At 41.4% G+C, this 21549-nt stretch overlaps 1 protein-coding gene across 1 annotated transcript; it reads left to right on the plus strand.

Annotated features, from left to right (window-relative positions):
* Positions 1 to 27: 27 nt before the first annotated feature.
* KCTD9 (potassium channel tetramerization domain containing 9) lies at positions 28 to 21432 on the plus strand. Its single transcript, XM_005285163.4, has 12 exons — positions 28 to 273; positions 11527 to 11648; positions 12586 to 12629; positions 12826 to 12922; positions 13414 to 13472; positions 14388 to 14516; positions 15156 to 15223; positions 15334 to 15429; positions 16491 to 16640; positions 17469 to 17574; positions 17915 to 18048; positions 19026 to 21432. Exons 1-12 carry the CDS (start codon positions 226 to 228, stop codon positions 19140 to 19142), a joined length of 1170 nt encoding a protein of 389 aa, XP_005285220.1. The 5' UTR covers positions 28 to 225; the 3' UTR covers positions 19143 to 21432.
* The last annotated feature ends 117 nt before the right edge of the window (positions 21433 to 21549 follow it).

Below are 21549 nucleotides of genomic sequence, written 5' to 3' on the forward strand. Positions count from 1 at the left end.
TTGGCCAAAACCGGGACCCCGCCCCCTCGAAGCAGAACGTTCACCCCTGTCAATCCTCCCTGCCTAACCTCCACACCTGCATGGAGGAACGCCCCTCCCTTGTCTGCCTCCCATTGGGCAAGAGGAGTGGGAGTGGGTCTCCGATTGGGGCCCGGCTATGTCAGTCAGAGGTGCTGGCTTCCGGGTTTGGCGGCGACGTACCGTGGCCTCAGGAGCGCTGGTAGCATGAGGCGGGTCACCCTGTTCGTTAATGGCACCCCCAAGAACGGGAAGGTGAGGGGGGGCTGGCGAAGGGAGAGGGGTTCTGAGGTCAAGTGGGTGGGGCTGGGGGAGGTGGAAGGAGGGATCTGACCCTGGGGGGATGGGGGGGAGGCGGCTTGGAGGCGGAGCTCGAGGGCAGGGGAGATTTGGGGGACGGGAATTTGAGGGGGAGTTAAGGGTGGAGCTTGGGGAGGGGGTGGAGTATGAAGGGTATTGGGGGGGGTGAAGGACGGTGGAGCTGTCAGGGGTAGCGGGGCTAGGAGGGGAAATACGGAGGGGATGCCACTGGTGCCCTGTACGTATGTGAACACTGAATGCTCTGTGGTTGTATGTATTTATTTTTGTGGGTGTCACAGATTTGTGGATGTGAATTTTTGCAGGTACAAATGACTTACAGTTAGGGTTGCCAGGACAACCCCCCAGGACTGTCCTGAAGTGTCCAGGAATTAAAGTTTAATCTTTAGTTTAAGACAGGGGTCGGCAACCTTTCAGAAGCGGTGGGCCGAGTCTTCATTTATTCACTCTAATTTAAGGTTTCACGTCCCAGTCATACATTTTAACGTTTTTAGAAGGTCTCTTTCTATAAATCTATAATATACAACTAAACTAGTGTTGTATGTAAAGTAAATAAGGTTTTTAAAATGTTTAAGAAGCTTTGTTTAAAATTAAATTAAAATGCAGAGCCCCCCGGACGAGTGGCCAGGACCCGAGCAGTGTGAGAGCCACTGAAAATCAGCTCCTGTGCTGCCTTCGGCACGCGTGCCATAGGTTGCCTATCCCTGGTTTAAGATGATGTCTCGTGATGAAATCTCCAGGAATTCATCCAATGAAAGTTGGCAACCCTACTCACAGTGTAAATCTTTGTGCATGGGTTGTGGGTGCTCTTGCACGCATCATGTTAATTTGGCTGGGGTAGTGGGTCCAGGTGTTGTAAATCATACTGGTGCAACTTAAATACCAGTACATAATACATCTTTCTCTGATGCAATGTAAGTAACAGGATGGATAAAAATCAGGATTTTTTTTTAATTTAAATTTGATTTTATTTTACTTCAAATTTTGTGTTTCTTTTCAAAAAGATATACCTGTTTAAAATGAAATCTGAATGTAATACAAAACATAAGACCTAAATTTATTATAATATCTTAAAACATTTAAATAATAAGTATATTATTGAATCCATGAGTCTCTATCAGAAACTTTGAGTTAAAGTCTACATTTCCATATAAAAGAAAGAGTCGAGGGAAAACCATGTGACTTTTGAGGTCAAACTTTATAAGGGTATGTCTACACTACGGATTTAATCCGAATTTATATAATTCGAATTTTGGAAACAGATTGTATAAAGTCAAATGTATGCGGACACACTAAGCACATTAATTCGGCAGTGTGCGTCCATGTACCGGGACTAGCGTCGATTTCTGGAGCGTTGCACTGTGGGTAGCTATCCCATAGTCTCCTTCGCCCATTGGAATTCTGGGTTGAGATCCCAATGCCTGATGGGGCCAAAAACATTGTCGCGGGTGGTTCTGGGTACATCCTCCCCTCCTCCCCCCCGGGGAAGCAACAGCAGACAACCGTTTCGTGCCTTTTTCCTGGGTGAACAGTGCAGACGCCATACCACGGCAAGCATGGAGCCCACTCAGCTCAAGACAGCAGTCATGAACATTGTAAACACCTTGCGCGTTATCATGCAGTTTATACTGAACCAGAACCTGGGTTTATACTGAACTAGAACCAGGGGAGGGATAGCTCAGTGGTTTGAGCATTGGCCTGCAAAGCCCAGGGTTAAGAGTTCAATCCTTGAGGGGGCCACTTAGGGATCTGGGGCAAAAATCAGTACTTGGTCCTGCTAGTGAAGGCAGGGGGCTGGACTCAATGACCTTTCAAGGTCCCTTCCAGTTCTAGGAGATAGGATATCTCCATTAATTTATTTTAAAAAACCTGCAAAACCAGGCGGCAAGGAATAGGCTACGGCAGCGAGAGTGATGAGGACATGGACATAGAATTCTATCAAACCGCGGGCCCCAGTGCTTTGGAGATCATGCTGTTAATGGGGCAGGTTCTATCCGTGGAACGCCGATTCTGGGCCCGGGAAACAAGCACAGACTGGTGGGACCTCATAGTGTTGAAGGTGTGGGACGATTCCCAGTGGCTGTGAAACTTTCGCATGCGTAAGGGCACTTTCATGGAACTTTGTGACTTGCTTTCCCCTGCCCTGAAGCGCCAGAATACCAAGATGAGAGCAGCCCTCACAGTTGAGAAGCAAGTGGCGATAGCCCTGTGGAAGCTTGCAACGCCAGACAGCTACCAGTCAGTCAGGAATCAATTTGGAGTGGGCAAATCTGCTGTGGGGGCTGCTGTGATGCAAGTAGCCAAAGCAATCACTGAGCTGCTGCTACGAAAGGTAGTGACTCTGGGAAATGTGCAGGTCATAGTGGATGGCTTTGCTGCAATGGGATTCCCTAACTGTGGTGGGGCGATAGATGGAACCCATATCCCTATCTTGGCACCGGAGCACCAGGGTACCCAGTACATAAACTGCAAGGGGTACTTTTCAATGGTGCTGCAAGCACTTGTGGATCACAAGGGACATTTCACCAACATCAACGTGGGCTGTCCGGGAAGGGTTCATGACGCTCGCGTCTTCATGAACACTACTCTGTTTAAACGGCTGCAGCAAGGGACTTACTTCCTGGACCAGAAAATAACCATTGGGGATGTTGAAATGCCTATAGTTATCCTTGGGGACCCAGCCTACCCCTTAATGCCATGGCTCATGAAACCATACACAGGCAGCCTGGACAGGAGTCAGGAGCTGTTCAACTACAGGCTGAGCAAGTGCAGAATGGTGGTAGAATGTGCATTTGGCCGTTTAAAAGGTCGCTGGCACTCATTACTGACTCGGTCAGACCTCAACCAAACCAATATCCCCATTGTTATTGCTGCTTGCTGTGTGCTCCACAATCTCTGTGAGAGTAAGGGGGAGACCTTTATGGCAGGGTGGGAGGCTGAGGCAAATCGCCTGGCTGCTGATTATGCGCAGCCAGACACCAGGGTGATTAGAAGATCACACCAGGAAGCGCTGCGCATCAGAGAAGCTTTGAAAACCAGTTTCATGACTGGCCAGGCTATGGTGTGAAAGTTCTGTTTTGTTGAAAACCCGCCCCCTTGATTGACTCATTCCCTGTAAGCAAACCACCCTCCCCCCTTAAATCACAGCTTGCTTTTAAAGGAAATAAAGTCACTATCATTTAAAAATCATGTATTCTTTATTAATTGATTATAAACATAGGGAGAGAACTGACAAGGTAACCTGGGTGAGGTTTGGGAGGAGGATAGGAGGGAAGTAAAAGGCCACTGAAAAAATTGAATATAATGACAGCCTTTTGGTTGGGCTGTCCACTGGGGTGGAGTGGGAGGGTGCACGGAGCCTCCTCTCCCCCCCCCCCGCCCCGCGTTCTTACATGTCTGGGTGAGGAGGCTGTGGAACATGGTGAGGGGGGAGGGAGGTTATACAGTAGCTGCAGCGGCAGTCTGTTATCCTGCTGCCGTTCCTGAGGTTCCACCAGACGCCGGAGCATGTCCGTTTGATCACGCAGCAGCCCCAGCGTTGCAGCCTGCCACCTCTCATCTCGAACGTCCCTCATGACCTCACGTTCACTGGCATCTTTCCTGTACTTAGATACCGTGTCCTTCCACTCATTCAAATGAGCTCTTTCATTGCGGTTGCATTCCATTATTTCCGAGAACATCTCGTCTCGCGTCCTCTTTCTCCGCCGCCTTATCTGAGATAGCCTTCGGGACGGAGGAGGGAGGCTTGAAAAATTTGCAGCTGCTGGAGGGATTGAAAAAAAGGAGAGAAGTTTTTAAAATGATACATTTTACAGAACAATGCTTATATGGTGAACAACACTATTCACATTACATAGCACATGTGATTTCAGTACAAGGTTGCATTTTCCATCTTAATATTGAGTGCCTGTGGCTTTGGTGTTAGAGATCACAGACGCAGGTCCGGGCAACAGAATTCAGCTTGCATGCGGCCATGGTAAGCCATTGTCTTTCGGCTTCTGCGCCCTCCTTTTCCACATACCAAGCAAAGCCCGTTGAGTGCTGCAGTTTTCCTGTTAACCTTCAGCAGCAGAAAACAAACTAAGCCCGCCCCCCCCCATCCAATTCTCTGGGATGATCGCTTTATCCCTCCCCTCACCGCGTGGCTGGTATCAGGGAAGATCCCTGCTAGCCAAAGGCAAAAAGCTCAGCGCCAATTCCCCCCCGCCCACGCGCTTGGCTAACTGCAGGGAAGGATTTCTTTTCAACCACAGGCAAACAGCCCAGTAGGAATGGCCACCGCTGTCCCCTTAATTAAATTCCCGTATTTCAACCAGGTTACCATGAGCGATATCACTCTCCTGAGGATTACACAGCGAGATAAAGAACGGATGTTGCTTGAATGCCAGCAAACACCGGAACCATACGCTGCCAGGATTTGTCATGCAATGATACCAGATTACTTGCTACTAGCATGGCGTGGTCAAGTGTCCTACCATGGAGGACGGAATAAGGCTGCACTGCCCAGAAACCTTGTGGCAAGGCTTTTGGAGTACCTCCAGGAGACTTCATGGAGATGTCCCTGGAGGATTTCCGCTCCATCCCCAGACATGTTAACAGACTTTTCCAGTAGCTGTACTGGCCACAAATGCATCCCAAGTCCTCAGGGCAAAGTAATCATTAAAAAACGCTTGCTTTTAAACCATGTTTATATTCTAAAAGGGAAACTCACCTGAGGTCCCTTCCATGGGGTTGTGGTCTTGGGTACTGGCTTGGAAGGGTACTTCAGTCAGGCTGAGAAAAAGATCCTGGCTGTTGGGGAGAATGGAGTGCTGTGTGCTCTCTGCAAGCTCCTCCTCCTCCTCTTCCCCGTCCGCAGAATCCTCAGATGTGGCTGATGAGATTACCCCCACCTCGGAATCCACGGTCAGAGGTGGGGTAGTGGTGGCGGCCCCCCCTAGAACTGCATGCAGCTCGGCGTAGAAGCGGCATGTCCGCGGCTCTGACCCGGAGCGACCGTTTGCCTCCTTTGTTTTTTGATAGGTTTGTCTGAGCTCCTTTACTTTCACGCCGCACTGCTCTGAGTCCCTATTGTGGCCTCTCTCCATCATGCCCTTGGAGATTTTTTCAAAAGTTTTGGCATTTCGTCTTTTCGAACGAAGTTCTGCTAGCACTGAATCCTCTCCCCATATAGCGATCAGATCCAGTACCTCCCGTATGGTCCATGCTGGTGCTCTTTTTCGATTATCGGCCTGCATAGTTATCTGTGCTGATGAGCTGTCTGTGGTCATCTATGCTCTCCTGTGCTGGTCAAACAGGAAATGAAATTCAAATGTTCGCGGGGCTTTTCCTGTCTACCTGGCCAGTGCATCCGAGTTCAGATTGCTGTCCAGAGCGGTCACAATGGTGCACTGTGGGCTAGCTCCCAGAGGCCAATATCACCGAATTGCGGCCACACTAACCCTAGTTTGAAATCACAATATCGATTTTGGCACTACTCCGCTCGTCGGGGAGGAGTACAGAAATCGATTTTAAGAGCCCTTTATTTCGAAATAAATGGCTTCGTTGTGTGGACGGGTGCATGGTTAATTCGATTTAACGCTGCTAAATTCGAATTAAACTCATAGTGTAGACCAGGCCTAAGTGTGGCACAGTAGGTTAGCCTAAGTAACTTAGGAGACTGTCTGATTTTCAAAATACTTAGGCATGTAGGAATTTAAGCACCACTCTCTTTCACTTAAGCATATTTGAAAACTTTCCTAGACTGACCTGAAGTAATCAGCTTAATTCACTGACTACACTTAATCTCTCTGTTTACTTAGTAATTTAGTTGTAAATATGAAACATTTTTTATAAGGTTTATGTGTCCAAAACATTTAAGGCTGTTTTGTTTAATAAAAACAAATTGTATATGCTGTTTTGTGTTTGTTTAAATTCCAGTTACCATCCTAATACAGCTTGACACAAGTAATGAGCAAAAATGTAACCATCTAGTAAATAAGCAATATATCATTCACCATTTTCTAATATACTAAAAATGTACAATTAGTAAGAATCTGAAAATATGCTGTATACCGTAATTCCTCAAATAAATGTATATAGTTATAATGTATCCTCCGAGGTAGCAAAAAGATGTGCCAGTTTTAGTGTAAAGGCTCTATTTGGATGTAAATAACCATGAAAACATGTTGATCTTAACCAAGGAGAGGACTGTGTTTTTAGAAAATAACAAATGTACAAATGAAAAAGTTGATTAAAATCGATGATTTAAATCAAGGCTTTCCACTTGGTGATTTAAACAATGATTTAAATAAATCCACCCTGTTTAAGTACCATGGGGTTGCTGATGGTGCAGGAAGGGTTTTCAAATCTGTCTATAAAGGTGGATTTTTTTCTTTTTTGTTTTTCAGGCACAGCAGTCAGTATGCACAAATTTTGTGTGAATGACTTAAGTCCTGCTAACTTGTTTGTAGCTGTTGAGGTGGGGGGGGGGGAGGGGAAAATACTGCAGGGTTGTGTGGGTAGACATGTTGCAATAAATCTACAGGCATATATCTGGGGTACTCATGTTTTGAAAAATTTCCCTCGGTCTCCCAGTGTAGTCTGATTGTAATACTAGTATATAATAGTCGTAGTAATAGTTCTTTTACTTCTAAAATCTCTGGCCCTGCAGAGGCGTTATAACCAAAACAGCAATTAAACCTCTTAAGACAATATATAAACTTAATAGTGTCTGTGTATGAATCATATTTACCTGAAGGGAATTGTTCTATGAATATCCTTCTATTATACGCACCAGGGAATTGCCTTCAACCTCTGGTGAAATCTCTAATTGTTATTAGACCCTTAATTTTCTTCTCCCTGCCTCCAATACACGATCCCTCTTTCCTTCTCTCCCTCAAACAAGGAAGTTCAAGCTTTTTTAAGTTTTATTCAATAATTTTTATAGTGTTAAGAATAAGATGTTACACTATTAAAATTAAGAAATGAATGACTTATTTATAGAGATGCTAGAATTTCGGTGCACTTTGTTAAGGATAGGTTTCAGAGTAGCAGCCGTGTTAGTCTGTATCCGCAAAAAGAAGAACAGGAGTACTTGTGGCACCTTAGAGACTAACAAATTTATTAGAGCATAAGCTTTCGTGGACTACAGCCCACTTCTTCGGATGCATAACATGATATGCATCCGAAGAAGTGGGCTGTAGTCCACGAAAGCTTATGCTCTAATAAATTTGTTAGTCTCTAAGGTGCCACAAGTACTCCTGTTCTTCTTTTTGTTAAGGATCTATTACTATGTACTTGTTATGTGTAATAAACTTCAACCTCATCTGCAGCAATTCCTTTTCATGGCTTGGAGACTGAATTATCCTTTCATTCTCTAGAGTGGGTCCCTCTAGGATAGGTTTGGGACACATGGGCAGGACAGGATGGGGGAACTTTGCATTGCTGTCCATCCTATACCAGTTCTATGGGTAGAATATAGTAATTCAGTATCTGGGGCTAGCCTCTTTCAAGAACATCTGCATTTGCCCAATTTTCCACTGATCCTCTCTGTTATGGCCTAGTCGTACTTCTATGGAAGTCCATGAGAATGGGATTGAGCTCATTAAGAGTGAGCATATGTAAAGTATTCACTAACTTTTCTTTTGATGGGGGGGGGGGAGAGAGAATTTCAAAGAGACTAGGAATTCCTTGCTCGAGTCATGGTTCCATGTGGTTAAAGTCACATTCACATTGTCATTGTTAATGCAGGTCCTGCTCTGTTCCTTCTAGTTTGCAGTGACAGGTCTGTAAATTAAAGTCTGCAGGCTGCTTATGGTTCTGTTTTTATAAATAGCCATCTAAGGCTGGATTGGCCTTTAGCCCAAAATTTAATGTAGTGTTGGTTTAATGTGAGATATTTCCTCTATTGAGGGGTGGGGAGATATGCATGCACTTTCAATAATGGACTCTGTGATGGCCTGTCTTTTCCTTTTCCAACTACCATGATATATCTAAACTTTCAGTTATCTGCTAACAAATGATCTTAAACTTTACTCACTGTCTGAGTCTTCTGAAATAATCTCTGAAGGAGGAGAGTGGCTCAGTTCTCAAGGCTTAGCCGGTGTACAAATCTTAAAAAGAAATGATGACCAACCATCAGGTATTAAAATCTGTTCCACCTTGTCTTTAGCTGTGACACTCTAAGTACCTTTCCAAGATCTGAAGAAGAGCTGTGTGTAAGCTCAAAAGCTTGTCTTTTTCACCAACAAAAGTTGTTCCAATAAAAGATATTACCTCACCCACCTGGTCTTTCTAGGTCTTACTAAACATAGCTCCTTTTCCCATTCTGCCTTAGATCTATAGCTCATGAGTTATTTAACTGGAATGACAGAACTGACTTAGTATTCACTGCTGCAATGGAAAGCAATGTTAGAGAGCTCTGGAACAGAACAAATGAGCAATACTTAGTTTTCAACTAAATAAACAATCAGTATATAAAAACACTTGCAATATTGGTGGTCCTTTCACTGCTTATTGCCACTTCACCAAATTCAGTCCTGGAGTAACCAGGTTCAAGTCATTTGATTTCAGTGGAGTTAAGCTCACTTACATTGGGGCTCAGTTTGGCCCATCATCCCCTCCTTGAAACCCTTAGTTGACTTTCTCTGTGAGCAGCAGGATGCCTGGCAGCCCCGGTCCTGTGGGAAAGGTTATTAAATTGCTGCTTTCTTAGCCAAGGCCAGTAGGGCTGTATAAATTGACCAGTACGGAGATATTGCAGCAAGAAGTGCTTCTACAATACTGTGCATCTAATATTCTTTCAGCAGCTATCTTCATATTTTCTCCATTTATGCACATAAAAGCAATAGTCTTATAAATGTCACCATTTGTTTCCTTTTCTGCTTTCTTGAAACTTCATTTATTGTCTGCCCTTCACCCTCCCCTCCCGCAAACGCACCTGCACATTTCTTTTGTCCTTCACCATATTTTTAGATTTTATTAGGGTGAGGTTTTTTGGTCTCAGTCCAGTGAGGATCAATTATATAGTAGATTTCCCCTCACCCTCCTCATTTTTTGACAGCTCTTTCCGTTCTCTTTTTTCTCATCCTAACAAAAATAGGCAGTGTGGTGATTAGGAAGAGGCACTGAGACCATAAATAATGCATTGGTTTGGAACTGGCTAAGCTTGTTCTGACACACAACAAAATTGGTGCTTGTCTTGTACCTTGAGCAGTACTCAGTTCTCCCAGTCTGCATTTTGTGGAGGTTCTGACTTCAGGGACCTTCTCAAGGCCCTGATATCATTAAACACCTGACATTTCAAGTGACTGGGAAAGGGGAGATGGAGAAATAGAATGGAAAAGAAATCCACAGCTATTACAGCATTTTAATGCTCCAATTTTTTTTTTGAGTAAATGCCACTAACAGAGTTGATTCTGTTTCTGCTATTCCAATCTGTTGCTAGGGTTGGTTATGATAGCACCCCCAGTCTTAACACTTGACAAATGGGAACAATTGGATCACTGTGGTTTCTGCTAGGTTTTATACATATGGTACATCTGCCAAAGTCAGAAGTTTGGTTACGGCTGCAGTAAGTGGCTGGACTGGTGCTCTCATTGATGAGTGTGACATCAATAATTGGTTATTGCACTACTTGGCTTCAGAATATTTAAACAGTAACTTAGTGAAAACAAATCAAGGTGGGGGGAACTATGTCAGCATTGTGTTTTGTCTAACAATACCTTGCATTTCTAAAATTTTGGCACTTGTATAGCAATTCATGTGGTCAGCACGCTGCACAAGGAATAACTGGCTATTCCTCCTGGAGAGGTAAGGAAGTAATAGACTTCCTACTTTGCATATGGGCAAACTGACATACAAAAGTTGTTATTCGCCTGCGGCAATACACAGAGCCAAAGGCAGATCTCCTGGTCATCCTTATCACTTTATTATTTATGCTTCCCACCCCCAATAACTAATGTGTGGCATAAAGTAGTTGGTCACTTTATGATGGGAGGAGGAATTTTGCTGAGGGAGATGGTGCTGCTACAGAATTTACATGTAGTTCACTGTCAACTTTCCTGAACCTGTTTTGTGCTGATTACAGCCATCGTTATTTGTCCAAGCAGACAAAAAAGTGCAAAAAAGATGGAGCAAGGCTTGGAGTGACCTGTGGTCTCCATGGGACATGCTTATTATAGATGAATGACCACAGGCTACACTGTTCAATTCCATATACTGCCTTTGGATCATGGGCTGATATTTGGCAATGCCTGGTAATTTAAAAAGAAAAATCAGTGTCCATGTTGTGAAACACATCAACAAACTCTTTTTGGTACAAAAAATAGAGATCTGTTGAATGATAGAGCATAGTGCCAGTTTGCTTAAGGGTTATGCTATTTTTGAGAGCTTAGTAACATTATTACCTGTTCACAGATTCTTATTTTTGTTTTTACACAGTGTGTAATTAATCTCTTGAACTTGTTGCTACAAGATACTGTTGAGACCAAGAGCTTAGGATTCAGGAAAGGCTTGCACATTTATAAGGACAATGAGAACATCTAAAAGGAAGTTAATATATATTTTTATAAGGGATATAAACCCTCAAGATTTAGGCCACAAATCAACTACTATGTGATGGGGGTTAGGAAATGCTCGTGAGTAGGTTGTTCCAAATTGCTCACTAGTTTATTGAACTTTCCCTTTGAGCATCTGGTACTGGCTTGATGTATCACTGGCCTGATCTGGCATGACATTTCTTATGTTCCCAACTGTAAACACTTTGATACTCTGGAGGCTTCCCCCCCCACACCCTTGGCTGTTTATTCTTGGGGACTTTCTGTGTGTTTTGTTTTAAAGAAATTTTGCAGTAATTTCATGAGCAGTAGAATGGAGAGAGAATTAGAGGGATTTAAAATAAGAGGCTTAAGTCCTACTAGATAGAGTAGGATTCTAATAATCATTGTACATTCAATAAAAGATGTTTTTAAAAAATGCTCAAGGTATTTCTTAGTTATTATAAAGACACAACCAAAGCAAACTTTAAAACTGTTTCAACTCATTAGAGAGGGCCATTAGATTGTGGCATGGGGGCTTGTTGTTTTTTTCCCCCTTCATATTAAATGTAGCTAATGTGTGGTGTTCTTTTAAAAACAGTAGTTTAACTGTCCAGAAAAATTATTCACATACGGTATCTGCAGCACTAAATTACCTGTCTTTTGTTTATAGGTGGTGGCTGTTTATGGGACATTATCAGATTTGCTGTCTGTGGCTAGTAATAAGCTTGGAATAAAAGCGACCAGTGTGTACAACGGGAAAGGTGGACTCATTGATGATATCGCATTGATTAGGTAATGTTTGTCCAAACAAAAGCTAACTTAATTGATATGGATACTGATATGCTGTTGTATGAAAATATATGAAGAAAGTGCTATAGAAGCCATTCAAAAAGCAGTTTGTGTAGATACTGGTTAGAAAACTTAGGGCTGTCCTCCTGGATCTTCAATAACTAGACTTTAATAACCTGCCTCTAACAGTGGTCAATACCTGATGCTTTAGAAGAAAGCAAATCCCATCACAAGTGCCCCTGGTCAATTATGAAATGCTGCATGACTCTGTGGATTCCATCCTGAACCTTGTTTGTAGTCATTTTATGCCCTGAAGCAAGAGAGAGTTAACATTTTCCCCCTTTAGCATTCTCCTATCTGCAGGTCATCTTGTGTTTTAATTTGCCAAAACAGAAATGCTATGATATCATAGCCAAAGTGTTGTGTTGTTTTGTTTTAATTTTGAGGAGAAATTAAACTGCTTGTATAAGTTGAATGTCATGACATTTAACACCTATTTGAATTGTTATACAGAAATGTGCATACTAAAGGGATACCAATGCACGGCGCATGTATGTGGCTTAATCCGTCAGCCCTTCCATCTGTGAATTACATGTGTGAGGGTTGGAGGATTGGGCATTTAAAATGGTAAGACTGTATTTACTTCACACAAGAGAGAACAGATACTATACATTTTACAGGAGATACAACTAATGAACTGAACTAAACTTGCTAAGTAACAGAGGACTTGATTCTTGCCTGGCTTACATTGGTGTAAATTGCGAATATCTCCATTGAAATTAAGTGTTACACTTATAAAATCAATGGGAGATCAGAATTGGATGCTAAGACTCTAAGTAAATGATAATCAATTTCCATTGCCTCAAACTGATTGGGAAAGGGTTAATCCTGGACTAATGGCTTTTTATACAAAAGTACTTTTTTTTTCTTTTCCCCCCAGGGATGATGATGTTTTGTTTGTTTGCGAAGGGGAGCCATTCATTGGTAAGTGTGTGTGTGTGTGGGGAGGGGGGGGTTGACTAACGTTTTGCCTTATGAAGAAACAGATTTGAAGTAGATGTAAAATATATATGAAATTCTTTTCACCAGTGTGCAAACAGTTTTCAGAAGAGGTATCTTATGTGGGGTTATTCAGAAATATACTTGACTAAAGATCACTTTGTACATTTCATCAATGTAGATCCTCAGACAGACGTAAAATTTCATGAAGAATTAACAGGGTCGCACACGGATTGGTTAACACTAAATGTTGGAGGCCGATACTTTACAACTACACGGTGGGAATATAACTTTAATTTTTGTTTTCAAAGAACTTTAGACTTCCGTGAGTCGATACTGATAATTACATTAACCACTGTATGTTCACTTGGTGAGTCTTCAGAGGGCAAATAAAAAAACATTGAAAAAAAATCACTTATTTAGGAGAAAATATTTCTGTGCAGTTATCTTATTGGTCACTATTACTGATTTAAAACCGTTTTCAGATAGTATTAAAAACTTGCTGGAAAATTATACTTGGAATCTTCTCTACTGTAGTTTTTTAAATCCATCAAATAAGCTCTCTCCTTGTAAGATGTCTTATGAGAATAAATTTGACCTAATACACTATACATGTTATGAAAATAGGTCTGGTACAGCATTGTAATTTAGAGAGATGTCTCAATCTCATCACTTTGATAACTGTAGGTACAGGAAATTCTTGATTTGTTGTAATGTACCTCTTGAGCTAGACAAGCTAAAGATAAATTGAGTTTGCTTTGTTTTCCAGGAGCACTTTAGTTAATAAAGAACCTGACAGTATGCTGGCCCATATGTTTAAAGATAAAGGTTGGTATTTTGAAATAGACTTATTCCTTGAAGTTAGCAGAAACACTGTTAATTTTTTTTAAAGACACCCCCTCCTTATGTGTATATGTTAGAGTACCAAAACAGAACTTAGAATGCTTTGCATTTCACCAGTTGTGCTTAAAGTTTGTATGACATCTTGAAAACGTAAATTACAACTAGTAATACTTATGAATGCTTTTAGTTGCATCTCACCCTGATTTGACCATTGTTTCAATTAATGCAATCAATGTGCTAGCACTGTTCAAGAGACAAAAATACACTCCATGCTCCAGTAAAACTAAAACAGTCCAGTTCTGCTTCGATTTATATTGATTCACCTGCTGGTTCTTACACTCTAACACAGGGGTCCCCAACCCGGTGCCCACGGGCGCCATGGCACCCACCGGGGCATCTAAGTACGCCCGCATACTGGCCAGCAGACAAGCATCCACCGAAATGCCACCAACAAGCAGTGTCGTCCAGAGGCGTCGCCGCCGGAATGCCGCTGAAAATCGGCGGCGATGCCTGTGGACGACGCTGCTTGTCGGCGGCATTTTGGCGGCAACGCCTATTGACGTTGCCACTTGTCAGTGGCATTTCGGCGGATGCTCGTCCGCCGCCACGGTCCTCCGTGGCTCGTCGTCTGGTGCCCACCAGACGAAAAAGGTTGGGGACTGCTCTAACATAAATTGTGTTTTGGATTCACAATTGTCGTCCCCCCCCCTTTTTTTTTTTTTTTTTTAAGTTTCCGTTCTCTTCCAAATTGTGACCCTTTCAAGTCAATCTTTTATTTAACTCATTACAATCTGTTACTTTGAGTGGTGTGAGGATACTGTGTGGCAGTAGTAATCTGAATATGAAAAGTTATCACTGTATCAAATTTAATACAATGCATATTTTTTTGTATGCAAACAGATGCCTGGGGGAATAAGCAGGATCACAGGGGAGCATTCCTAATTGATCGCAGTCCAGAATACTTCGAACCAATTCTGAACTATTTGCGTCATGGGCAGCTCATTGTAAACGATGGCATTAATTTGCTAGGTGTGTATTATCTGTGTGACATCCCTAAAATTTATTCAACCTCAAAGGTTAAACTCTGCCCCTAGGTACATCTAATGGCGTCAATAAGAGTTGTATATGTATATCTGAGGGGTTGTAGATGTTTTAAAAACTTTGGTACATTTGTTATTGATTAAGTTTAATTCTGTGATTTACAGTTGAATGAAAATAAAATATTCGTACTTATTCAACTTGAGGGTTGTAAGGATTCTTGGCATGCCCTAACCTATTACTATAATTCTTGGTTTGATTCCTTAACCTGCATGTACTCCAGATCTTTTACACTGCTTGTATTGGAAAAACACCATTACTAAATTGATGGATGATTTTCCCTTTAATCTGTGGATAAAGTCTCCTTTCCCCTACCCCAATTACATCTAATTAATGTATATGGTTGACAGTTGTATTATGTATTTCTTGGAGATGGTTTTTATCTTCGTGAGAGTTAAGATTAATTGGGGTGGGGGGAATTGAATTTATGCACTTGCAATCCTGGGGACACATCTTGCACGTCTTGGGAGGTTTTAAACTTCCTCATATCCCAGCGAAGGAGGGGGCTTGGCATCATTCAGGAAAGGGCCCTTATTTTCTAAATAGCCAAGTAACTTTTTCTTTTATTAGGTGTTTTGGAAGAAGCCAGATTTTTTGGTATTGATTCATTGATTGAACATCTGGAAGTAGCTATTAAGGTAACTTTTGTATTGTATTTAACTGTACGTCTTGGGTTTTTTAAAAAGCAATTTTAGCTCTCACTTCTATAAATATTAGTTTTAAACTCTTTGATGCAACTCTCTTGCAGAATTCTCAGCCAGCTGAGGATCATTCTCCTATATCCCGGAAGGAATTTGTCCGATTTCTGCTGGCAACCCCAACTAAGTCTGAACTGCGCTGTCAGGTATAATACAAACATTGCTTTGAACTAGAGTCCAATAGTAAAATGCCCTACATCTCATGTGACAATTAGTGATGTGAAGTCCAAGCCATGTGTGTGTATTTTTCCTTTTTTCCCTTTTAATTCCTTTTAAATGTGAGACAGGAGGTTTTGATTCAAAGATATGGCTGATCCAGAACCAATCATGCAGGAAAAAAAAGCCCTTCCATTTTGCTTTTTGTCTTTTATTATTTTAGGTTGAAGGTTTCATGTAGCAGCCATTCATCGAACTAATCAGTTCCCTATTTAAATGCAAAATGAACTAACATAACTGAGGACAATGTATGAGGTTTTGCATTTACATTTCATTAGCTCTCTATGGAGCAGAAGGTGTACTTGCGTATATTTTTCTTCGATTTAAGGGACTGAGAACACTGGTTAGCCTTTGTGTAATGTTGTAAGTTCCTTACATAAATTCACCTGTCTGAGAACATATTTAAGGTCTGAATTTAAGTACACCTCTACCCCGATATAACGTGACCCAATATAACATGAATTCGGATATAACGTGGTAAAGCAGTGCTCCGGGGGGGGGCGGGGCTGCGCACTCCAGCAGATCAAAGCAAGTTCGATATAACGTGGTTTCACCTATAACACGGTAAGATTTTTTTTGGCTCCCGAGGACAGCGTTATATTGGGGTAGAGGTGAATAAGACAAAATGAAGGTAAGCGTCTAATGTTTTATTTTATATGCACAAGAAAAAAAAAAAAGATGTGTGCAGATGAAATAGAATTATAAAGTTTTTCAAGCAGATTGTAATAGTAAATGTCTAGGGCTTCAGTGTTTTATAAATAAACAAATTTTATTTGTAACGCTTCTTACATAAGCTAATGCTCCAATACCTCTCTGATGAAAATAATATTTATATCTTAGAAATGGGAAACTGAGTCAGAAAGATTGTGTCAGAGGTCACAGAGAGGGAGGGTGTTAGGGCTGCGATTAGAACTCTGAAGCTTCTGACTCAGTTTTGTGCTTAGACCACTGGACTAAACCTCATCTTCAACTTCTGTTTGTTTGTTTGTAGGGTCTAAATTTCAGTGGTGCAGATCTCTCTCGGTTAGATCTTCGATACATAAACTTCAAGATGGCTAACTTAAGCCGCTGCAACCTAGCCCATGCCAACCTTTGCTGTGCAAATCTTGAACGAGCTGACCTCTCTGGATCAGTGCTTGATGTGAGAATTGTGTCTTGGGAAAGGCTGAGCTGTTCAGTGTTACATAGTCTAGAAGAGCAATATTGGGAACAAATACAAAGTAGCCACATTTGTTTTAAAAACCTTTTTCAAGCTCTTGAATGTATAGATCACTTTACAACTCTTATTTAAAATGTTCGATTACACACAGACTTGATCTGACCGACTTTGCATAGTTTTTAGTGCCTGATAAGTTTTATAGTTCATCCCAAAGTTTTAATTTCCTTCCCTCCCCAAATCAGTTTCTATGGAAGCATAGGCCTAAAGTAAATAGAGCTTTAGGTCTTGAGCTTGCATTGGGTCTCTTGAAGAGCTGCTGTGTGCTATTGCACTACTCACCATTCTAGGAGGTTGGCAGGGGAACAGTGTTATAAGCTTTCACTCCTCCTCCTTAGATGGCACGATATGCTGTGCTATAATGGGTTTCAATGCCTTATTATAAGGCTATGTCTAAGCTACCACTTAAGTCGGTATAACTTATGCTGCTTAGGGGTGTGAATAAGCCACACTTTTGAGTGACAGAAGTTACACCAATCTAAGCACCAGCGTGGACAGTGTTATCTCAGCTGGAGAGCTGCTACCGCTGCTTGTTGGGGGTGGATTAATTAAGTTGATGGGAGAGCTCTCTCCCATCGGCTTGGAGCAGTTACACTAGAGAATTTACAGAACTTACTGCTGCAAGCTCTGTAGTGTAGCCATAGCCTAAGATAAATGATATGATCTGACAAGCTGTTCTTACCTTTTGGTCTCTACAGTTCTCTGAGCTGTGTGTAGAATCTTACTGATAGCATGTACATTTTTCTTTACCAGTGTGCAAACCTACAAGGTGTAAAGATGCTCTGTTCCAATGCAGAAGGGGCATCACTGAAAGGATGTAATTTTGAAGATCCCTCTGGCCTTAAAGCTAACTTGGAAGGTAACAAAAATAGTCTCTCTCTCTCTCTCTCTGGTATCCACTTGCTTTGGGAGTCATACAGACATAAAAGTGCAAGCGATGCTGTGACTTATGTTAAATGGTACATGGCAGAGTTTCAGACTTATCTTTGAGAGGAGGTTTTGTCTAGTGAATTGAGAGCATGGTACTGGAAGGCAGGAGCTCCTGAGTTCTAGTCTTGTTTCTGCCATGTCTTACTTTGAGTTTGGGCAAGTTCCAAAAGCCCATGATTACCCTAGCTTTGTGCAGGGGATTGGCTGTGTGAATTTCACCCTTGAGTATTTTTTGTTGTTGTTGTTGACCTATTGTTTGTGTATTTTAGGTGCTAACCTGAAAGGTGTTGACATGGAAGGAAGTCAGATGACGGGAATTAATCTAAGAGTTGCAACTTTGAAAAATGCAAAGCTGAAAAACTGTAACCTCCGAGGAGCAACTCTGGCAGGAACTGACTTAGAAGTGAGTAATGTTTTTTTGTTCCATACACAGTAACTTGTTTAACTAAGCTGCGAGTAGAATTATTAGACAGCATTGATAGAGGGCCTTAGCAAGGTTAATTCCTTTCAGCTGGGTTATCTATTAAAGGGAATACAAGGATACTTTAAACTGGGAGCAATGAAGAGGCACTGATTTTAAGTATAGCAGCTGTCAGTTTTCTTTTATTTGTCCTTTTATTGTCCCAAATGCCCCTATCTCACTCTGTCAGTACTTTTGATCTTACTTCACACTTGCCCCAGAGGCTGAGGAATAAAGACTTCAAACCGTAGTTTTTTCAGCTTGCCAAAAGATTTTTGGCCTTTCTTCCAAAGTGACACACAGATCTGAATGTGTATGGAGATTTCATTACACTTAACTTTTAGTGTTAGATCATGCACTCATTGAAGACAGTTGGAGCTTTGCTATTGACTTTACTGGGGAGAATCATGCCACATTCAGCAGGGTCGCATGGGGAAGCCTGCCTTGCTGTTAGAGGTCATGCAATATGCCTTAAGTGTCTATTGTAGAAAAATTACTTCTCTTAATTGGTATGTTCACAAGCACTATAAAACTGTTAAGATGGAGGAAATTGCTGATATGCCCAGCAGTTATGTCTGCTGGCACGGCAACCATTCTTATTTCCATCAGCTTTGTTCAATGTGGTTCAAATGCCTTAAAGGATGCTAGTTTGAGATGAGGTATTTATATTGTATCTTATCAAATTCCTTCACTAAAAATAAATTTGACTGTAGCTGCTTGTGGTAAGCAACCAAAGTCTCAATCTGAAATAGTTTACCAGGAGTAGCTAATTTAGGGTAATAACATAGCGTCCAACTAATTCTAGCTTGCTCTAACTACCATTCTGCAGAAGCTGGGAGTACTTTTGTATTAGCTTAAACTCTCATAAAAGGATTTCTTTGTACGCTTAACCTGAGAGGCTTTTCTTTTATATCCTTTAGAATTGTGACTTATCAGGTTGTGATCTACAGGAAGCTAACTTGAGAGGCTCTAACGTAAAAGGAGCTATCTTTGAAGAGATGCTGACGCCTTTACACATGTCTCAGAGTGTCAGATAGGACCTGGCACAGTTGACTGGAAGAATACTTGCTGAAGAGGAAGAAATGAAAACACTTATCGTGACTTTCTTTCTCTACCCACTCCCTTTATAATCTAGACATACCATTTATTAGACAATAACTTATATCCTCAGTAGTGCCTAAGGAAACACCTCTGGTCACTTTTGGGGGGAGGGGGCTTTTATTTAATAGGTGTAGGAATAGACATTGTTGCTACCTTTTGAATGGAGATAGGGAAGTGGGCTAGTTTTAGAACCAGAATGTTATGTATTTTTTTAAAATAGTCTTGTTTTAGCATCACCTCATTTTGGAATGCATTTTTAGGACTTTAATTTATAAAGCACAATATATGCAATTATATTTATTACATTTGTATCTGCAATATAAATATATGAAATGTTAGTCACATACAGTAGCAGAAATGTTCAGGTTTACAATTAGCATTAGTATATCTACAGTTAGTTTCTTTATTCATGCACAGCATATTAAATGATGAATGTGGTGGGAACAGTTCCCAAAACATTTTTTCCAGGTACTTTCTTTTGGGGGGAGTGACAGCATTTAAATAAGTCATCACAGGTAACACTGCCTGGTAGTAGCTTGAATTTAGGTATGCAGTGGCTCAACCAACTTCTGAAATATACAGTGGAAGCATCTTTGCAACTCTATCTTCACTAGAAAATCTTCATGCACAGCAGAGCTTTGTTATAATCAGAACTTAAAGGAGCATGTTCCAAGATGCATACTACTTATTTAGTCCTTTCAATGTCAGTGTGGAGTGCTGACAAGTGAAAAATCTATCTAGCTTATACGTGTCCCTTCTAGCCCCAAGCCTAAGTGCATGTGGGGTTTTTTTTGTTTGTTTTTAAAACAGGAAATTAAGTGTGGATTGTGAAGGGGAAGACCATTTATTCCTCCAGCAAAGTAGACACAGTGCCTGATGCCCAGCCTCTCTCTCCATGGTCACTACTGCTGTGTATGGAATGGCCAGTGTTGCCCCTGAACATATGCTATGCAAGCATTCTGTACACTGAAACCATGGATAGCACGGACCTTCCCCCGTGCTTCGTGTTGGGCCTATTCAGAGCAACCATGGGAGCCACTTCCCTGAGGCAAAACTCCTTTCCTTTACCCCTCTCTATCTGTTAGTGCACAGGGAACTATGGAGTTTCTGTAGTGCAGAAAGCCTTATGGGATCTCCATCCAGCAATGAATTTCACTTAGGGTGACCAGATGTCCTGATTTTTATAGGGACAGTCCTAATTTTTGGGGCTTTTTCTTATATAGGCTCCTATTACTCCCCCCCCCCCGCGTCCCCATTTTTCACACTTGCTATCTGGTCACCCTAATTTCACTCAAGAAGCTGTTTCCACTGTAACACCAGTTGAGACCCTCTCATACGTCTCTGTGATTATTCTGTACACAATCAAACAAGCACAGACTTTTTATACCAAATAAAACTGGGTGCATCAAGAATGTTTACCTCACTAACTTAAAATACCCCAAAGTTAAAATCAAAGGAAATACCAATCTTACTGGAAGATAGGAACAAAGGTAGCATGATGTTAAACTTGCAGAGCTTGCCATTGTTAACCGTGATCTAAATTGTCACAGCTACTTCAGTGGGTCGCCTTTTTAGCTGTAGAAGTGCAGATCTACCGTCTTCTATACAAGGAAGGTGGTGTGGGCTTAATGGTTACAGCAAAACCATTTATTTTCCTAGGAAAGATGAGCTCCCAAAAAGTACATGACAGGGGGGAATGGGGCTGTATTGGGTTTGACTTCATCATGTCACATGACCTTCTTGGGCTCGAGGTCACATAGCCAATTGGAGCAGAATTGGGATTTGTCAGGCTCTTAGGCCTTTTGACTTATTGGACAACACTTATCTTCATGGCAAAAAGTTGCATTATAAATATAGGGTCATTTCTTAATGTACCACTTTCCTTAACAGTGGGGTAATGTACATGCATTGAAGGAAGAAGGGCGGGTATAGCTGGAGAAACGTACTTAATTAAATGAATTATTTTTGTCATTTTTGTAGCTGGCAGAGGTAGAATATTGTATGGGAGAAATCTATTTTCATAATCAGTGTGTATAAATTCTATTTAAACTTTCACTGATAGTCACTTGAATACTCACAGCAGAAGGCATTGTTCACTTGCAAACACGTTTAAGGTACATCTTTTGCTGTGACAAGACTGCAGGAATAGCCAAAAATGGCATGTTCTGAAAATGCAGGTTCTAGTCTAATGTAAACTGGCTGCATCAATAAATAGTATAAAATGTTTATACGGAGTCTTGTTTTTTAATTGAGTAAAGTTGTGAAAATAAGCTGGAAAAAGTCTTACTTGCAAGTGAAAGGCAAATTAGGTTTTGTACTAAAAGCATTAATGACCAGACCTTG

The sequence above is a fragment of the Chrysemys picta genome, chromosome 2 (genome assembly GCF_011386835.1).
Source record: "Chrysemys picta bellii isolate R12L10 chromosome 2, ASM1138683v2, whole genome shotgun sequence".
NCBI classification, from domain to species: Eukaryota; Metazoa; Chordata; order Testudines; family Emydidae; genus Chrysemys; species Chrysemys picta.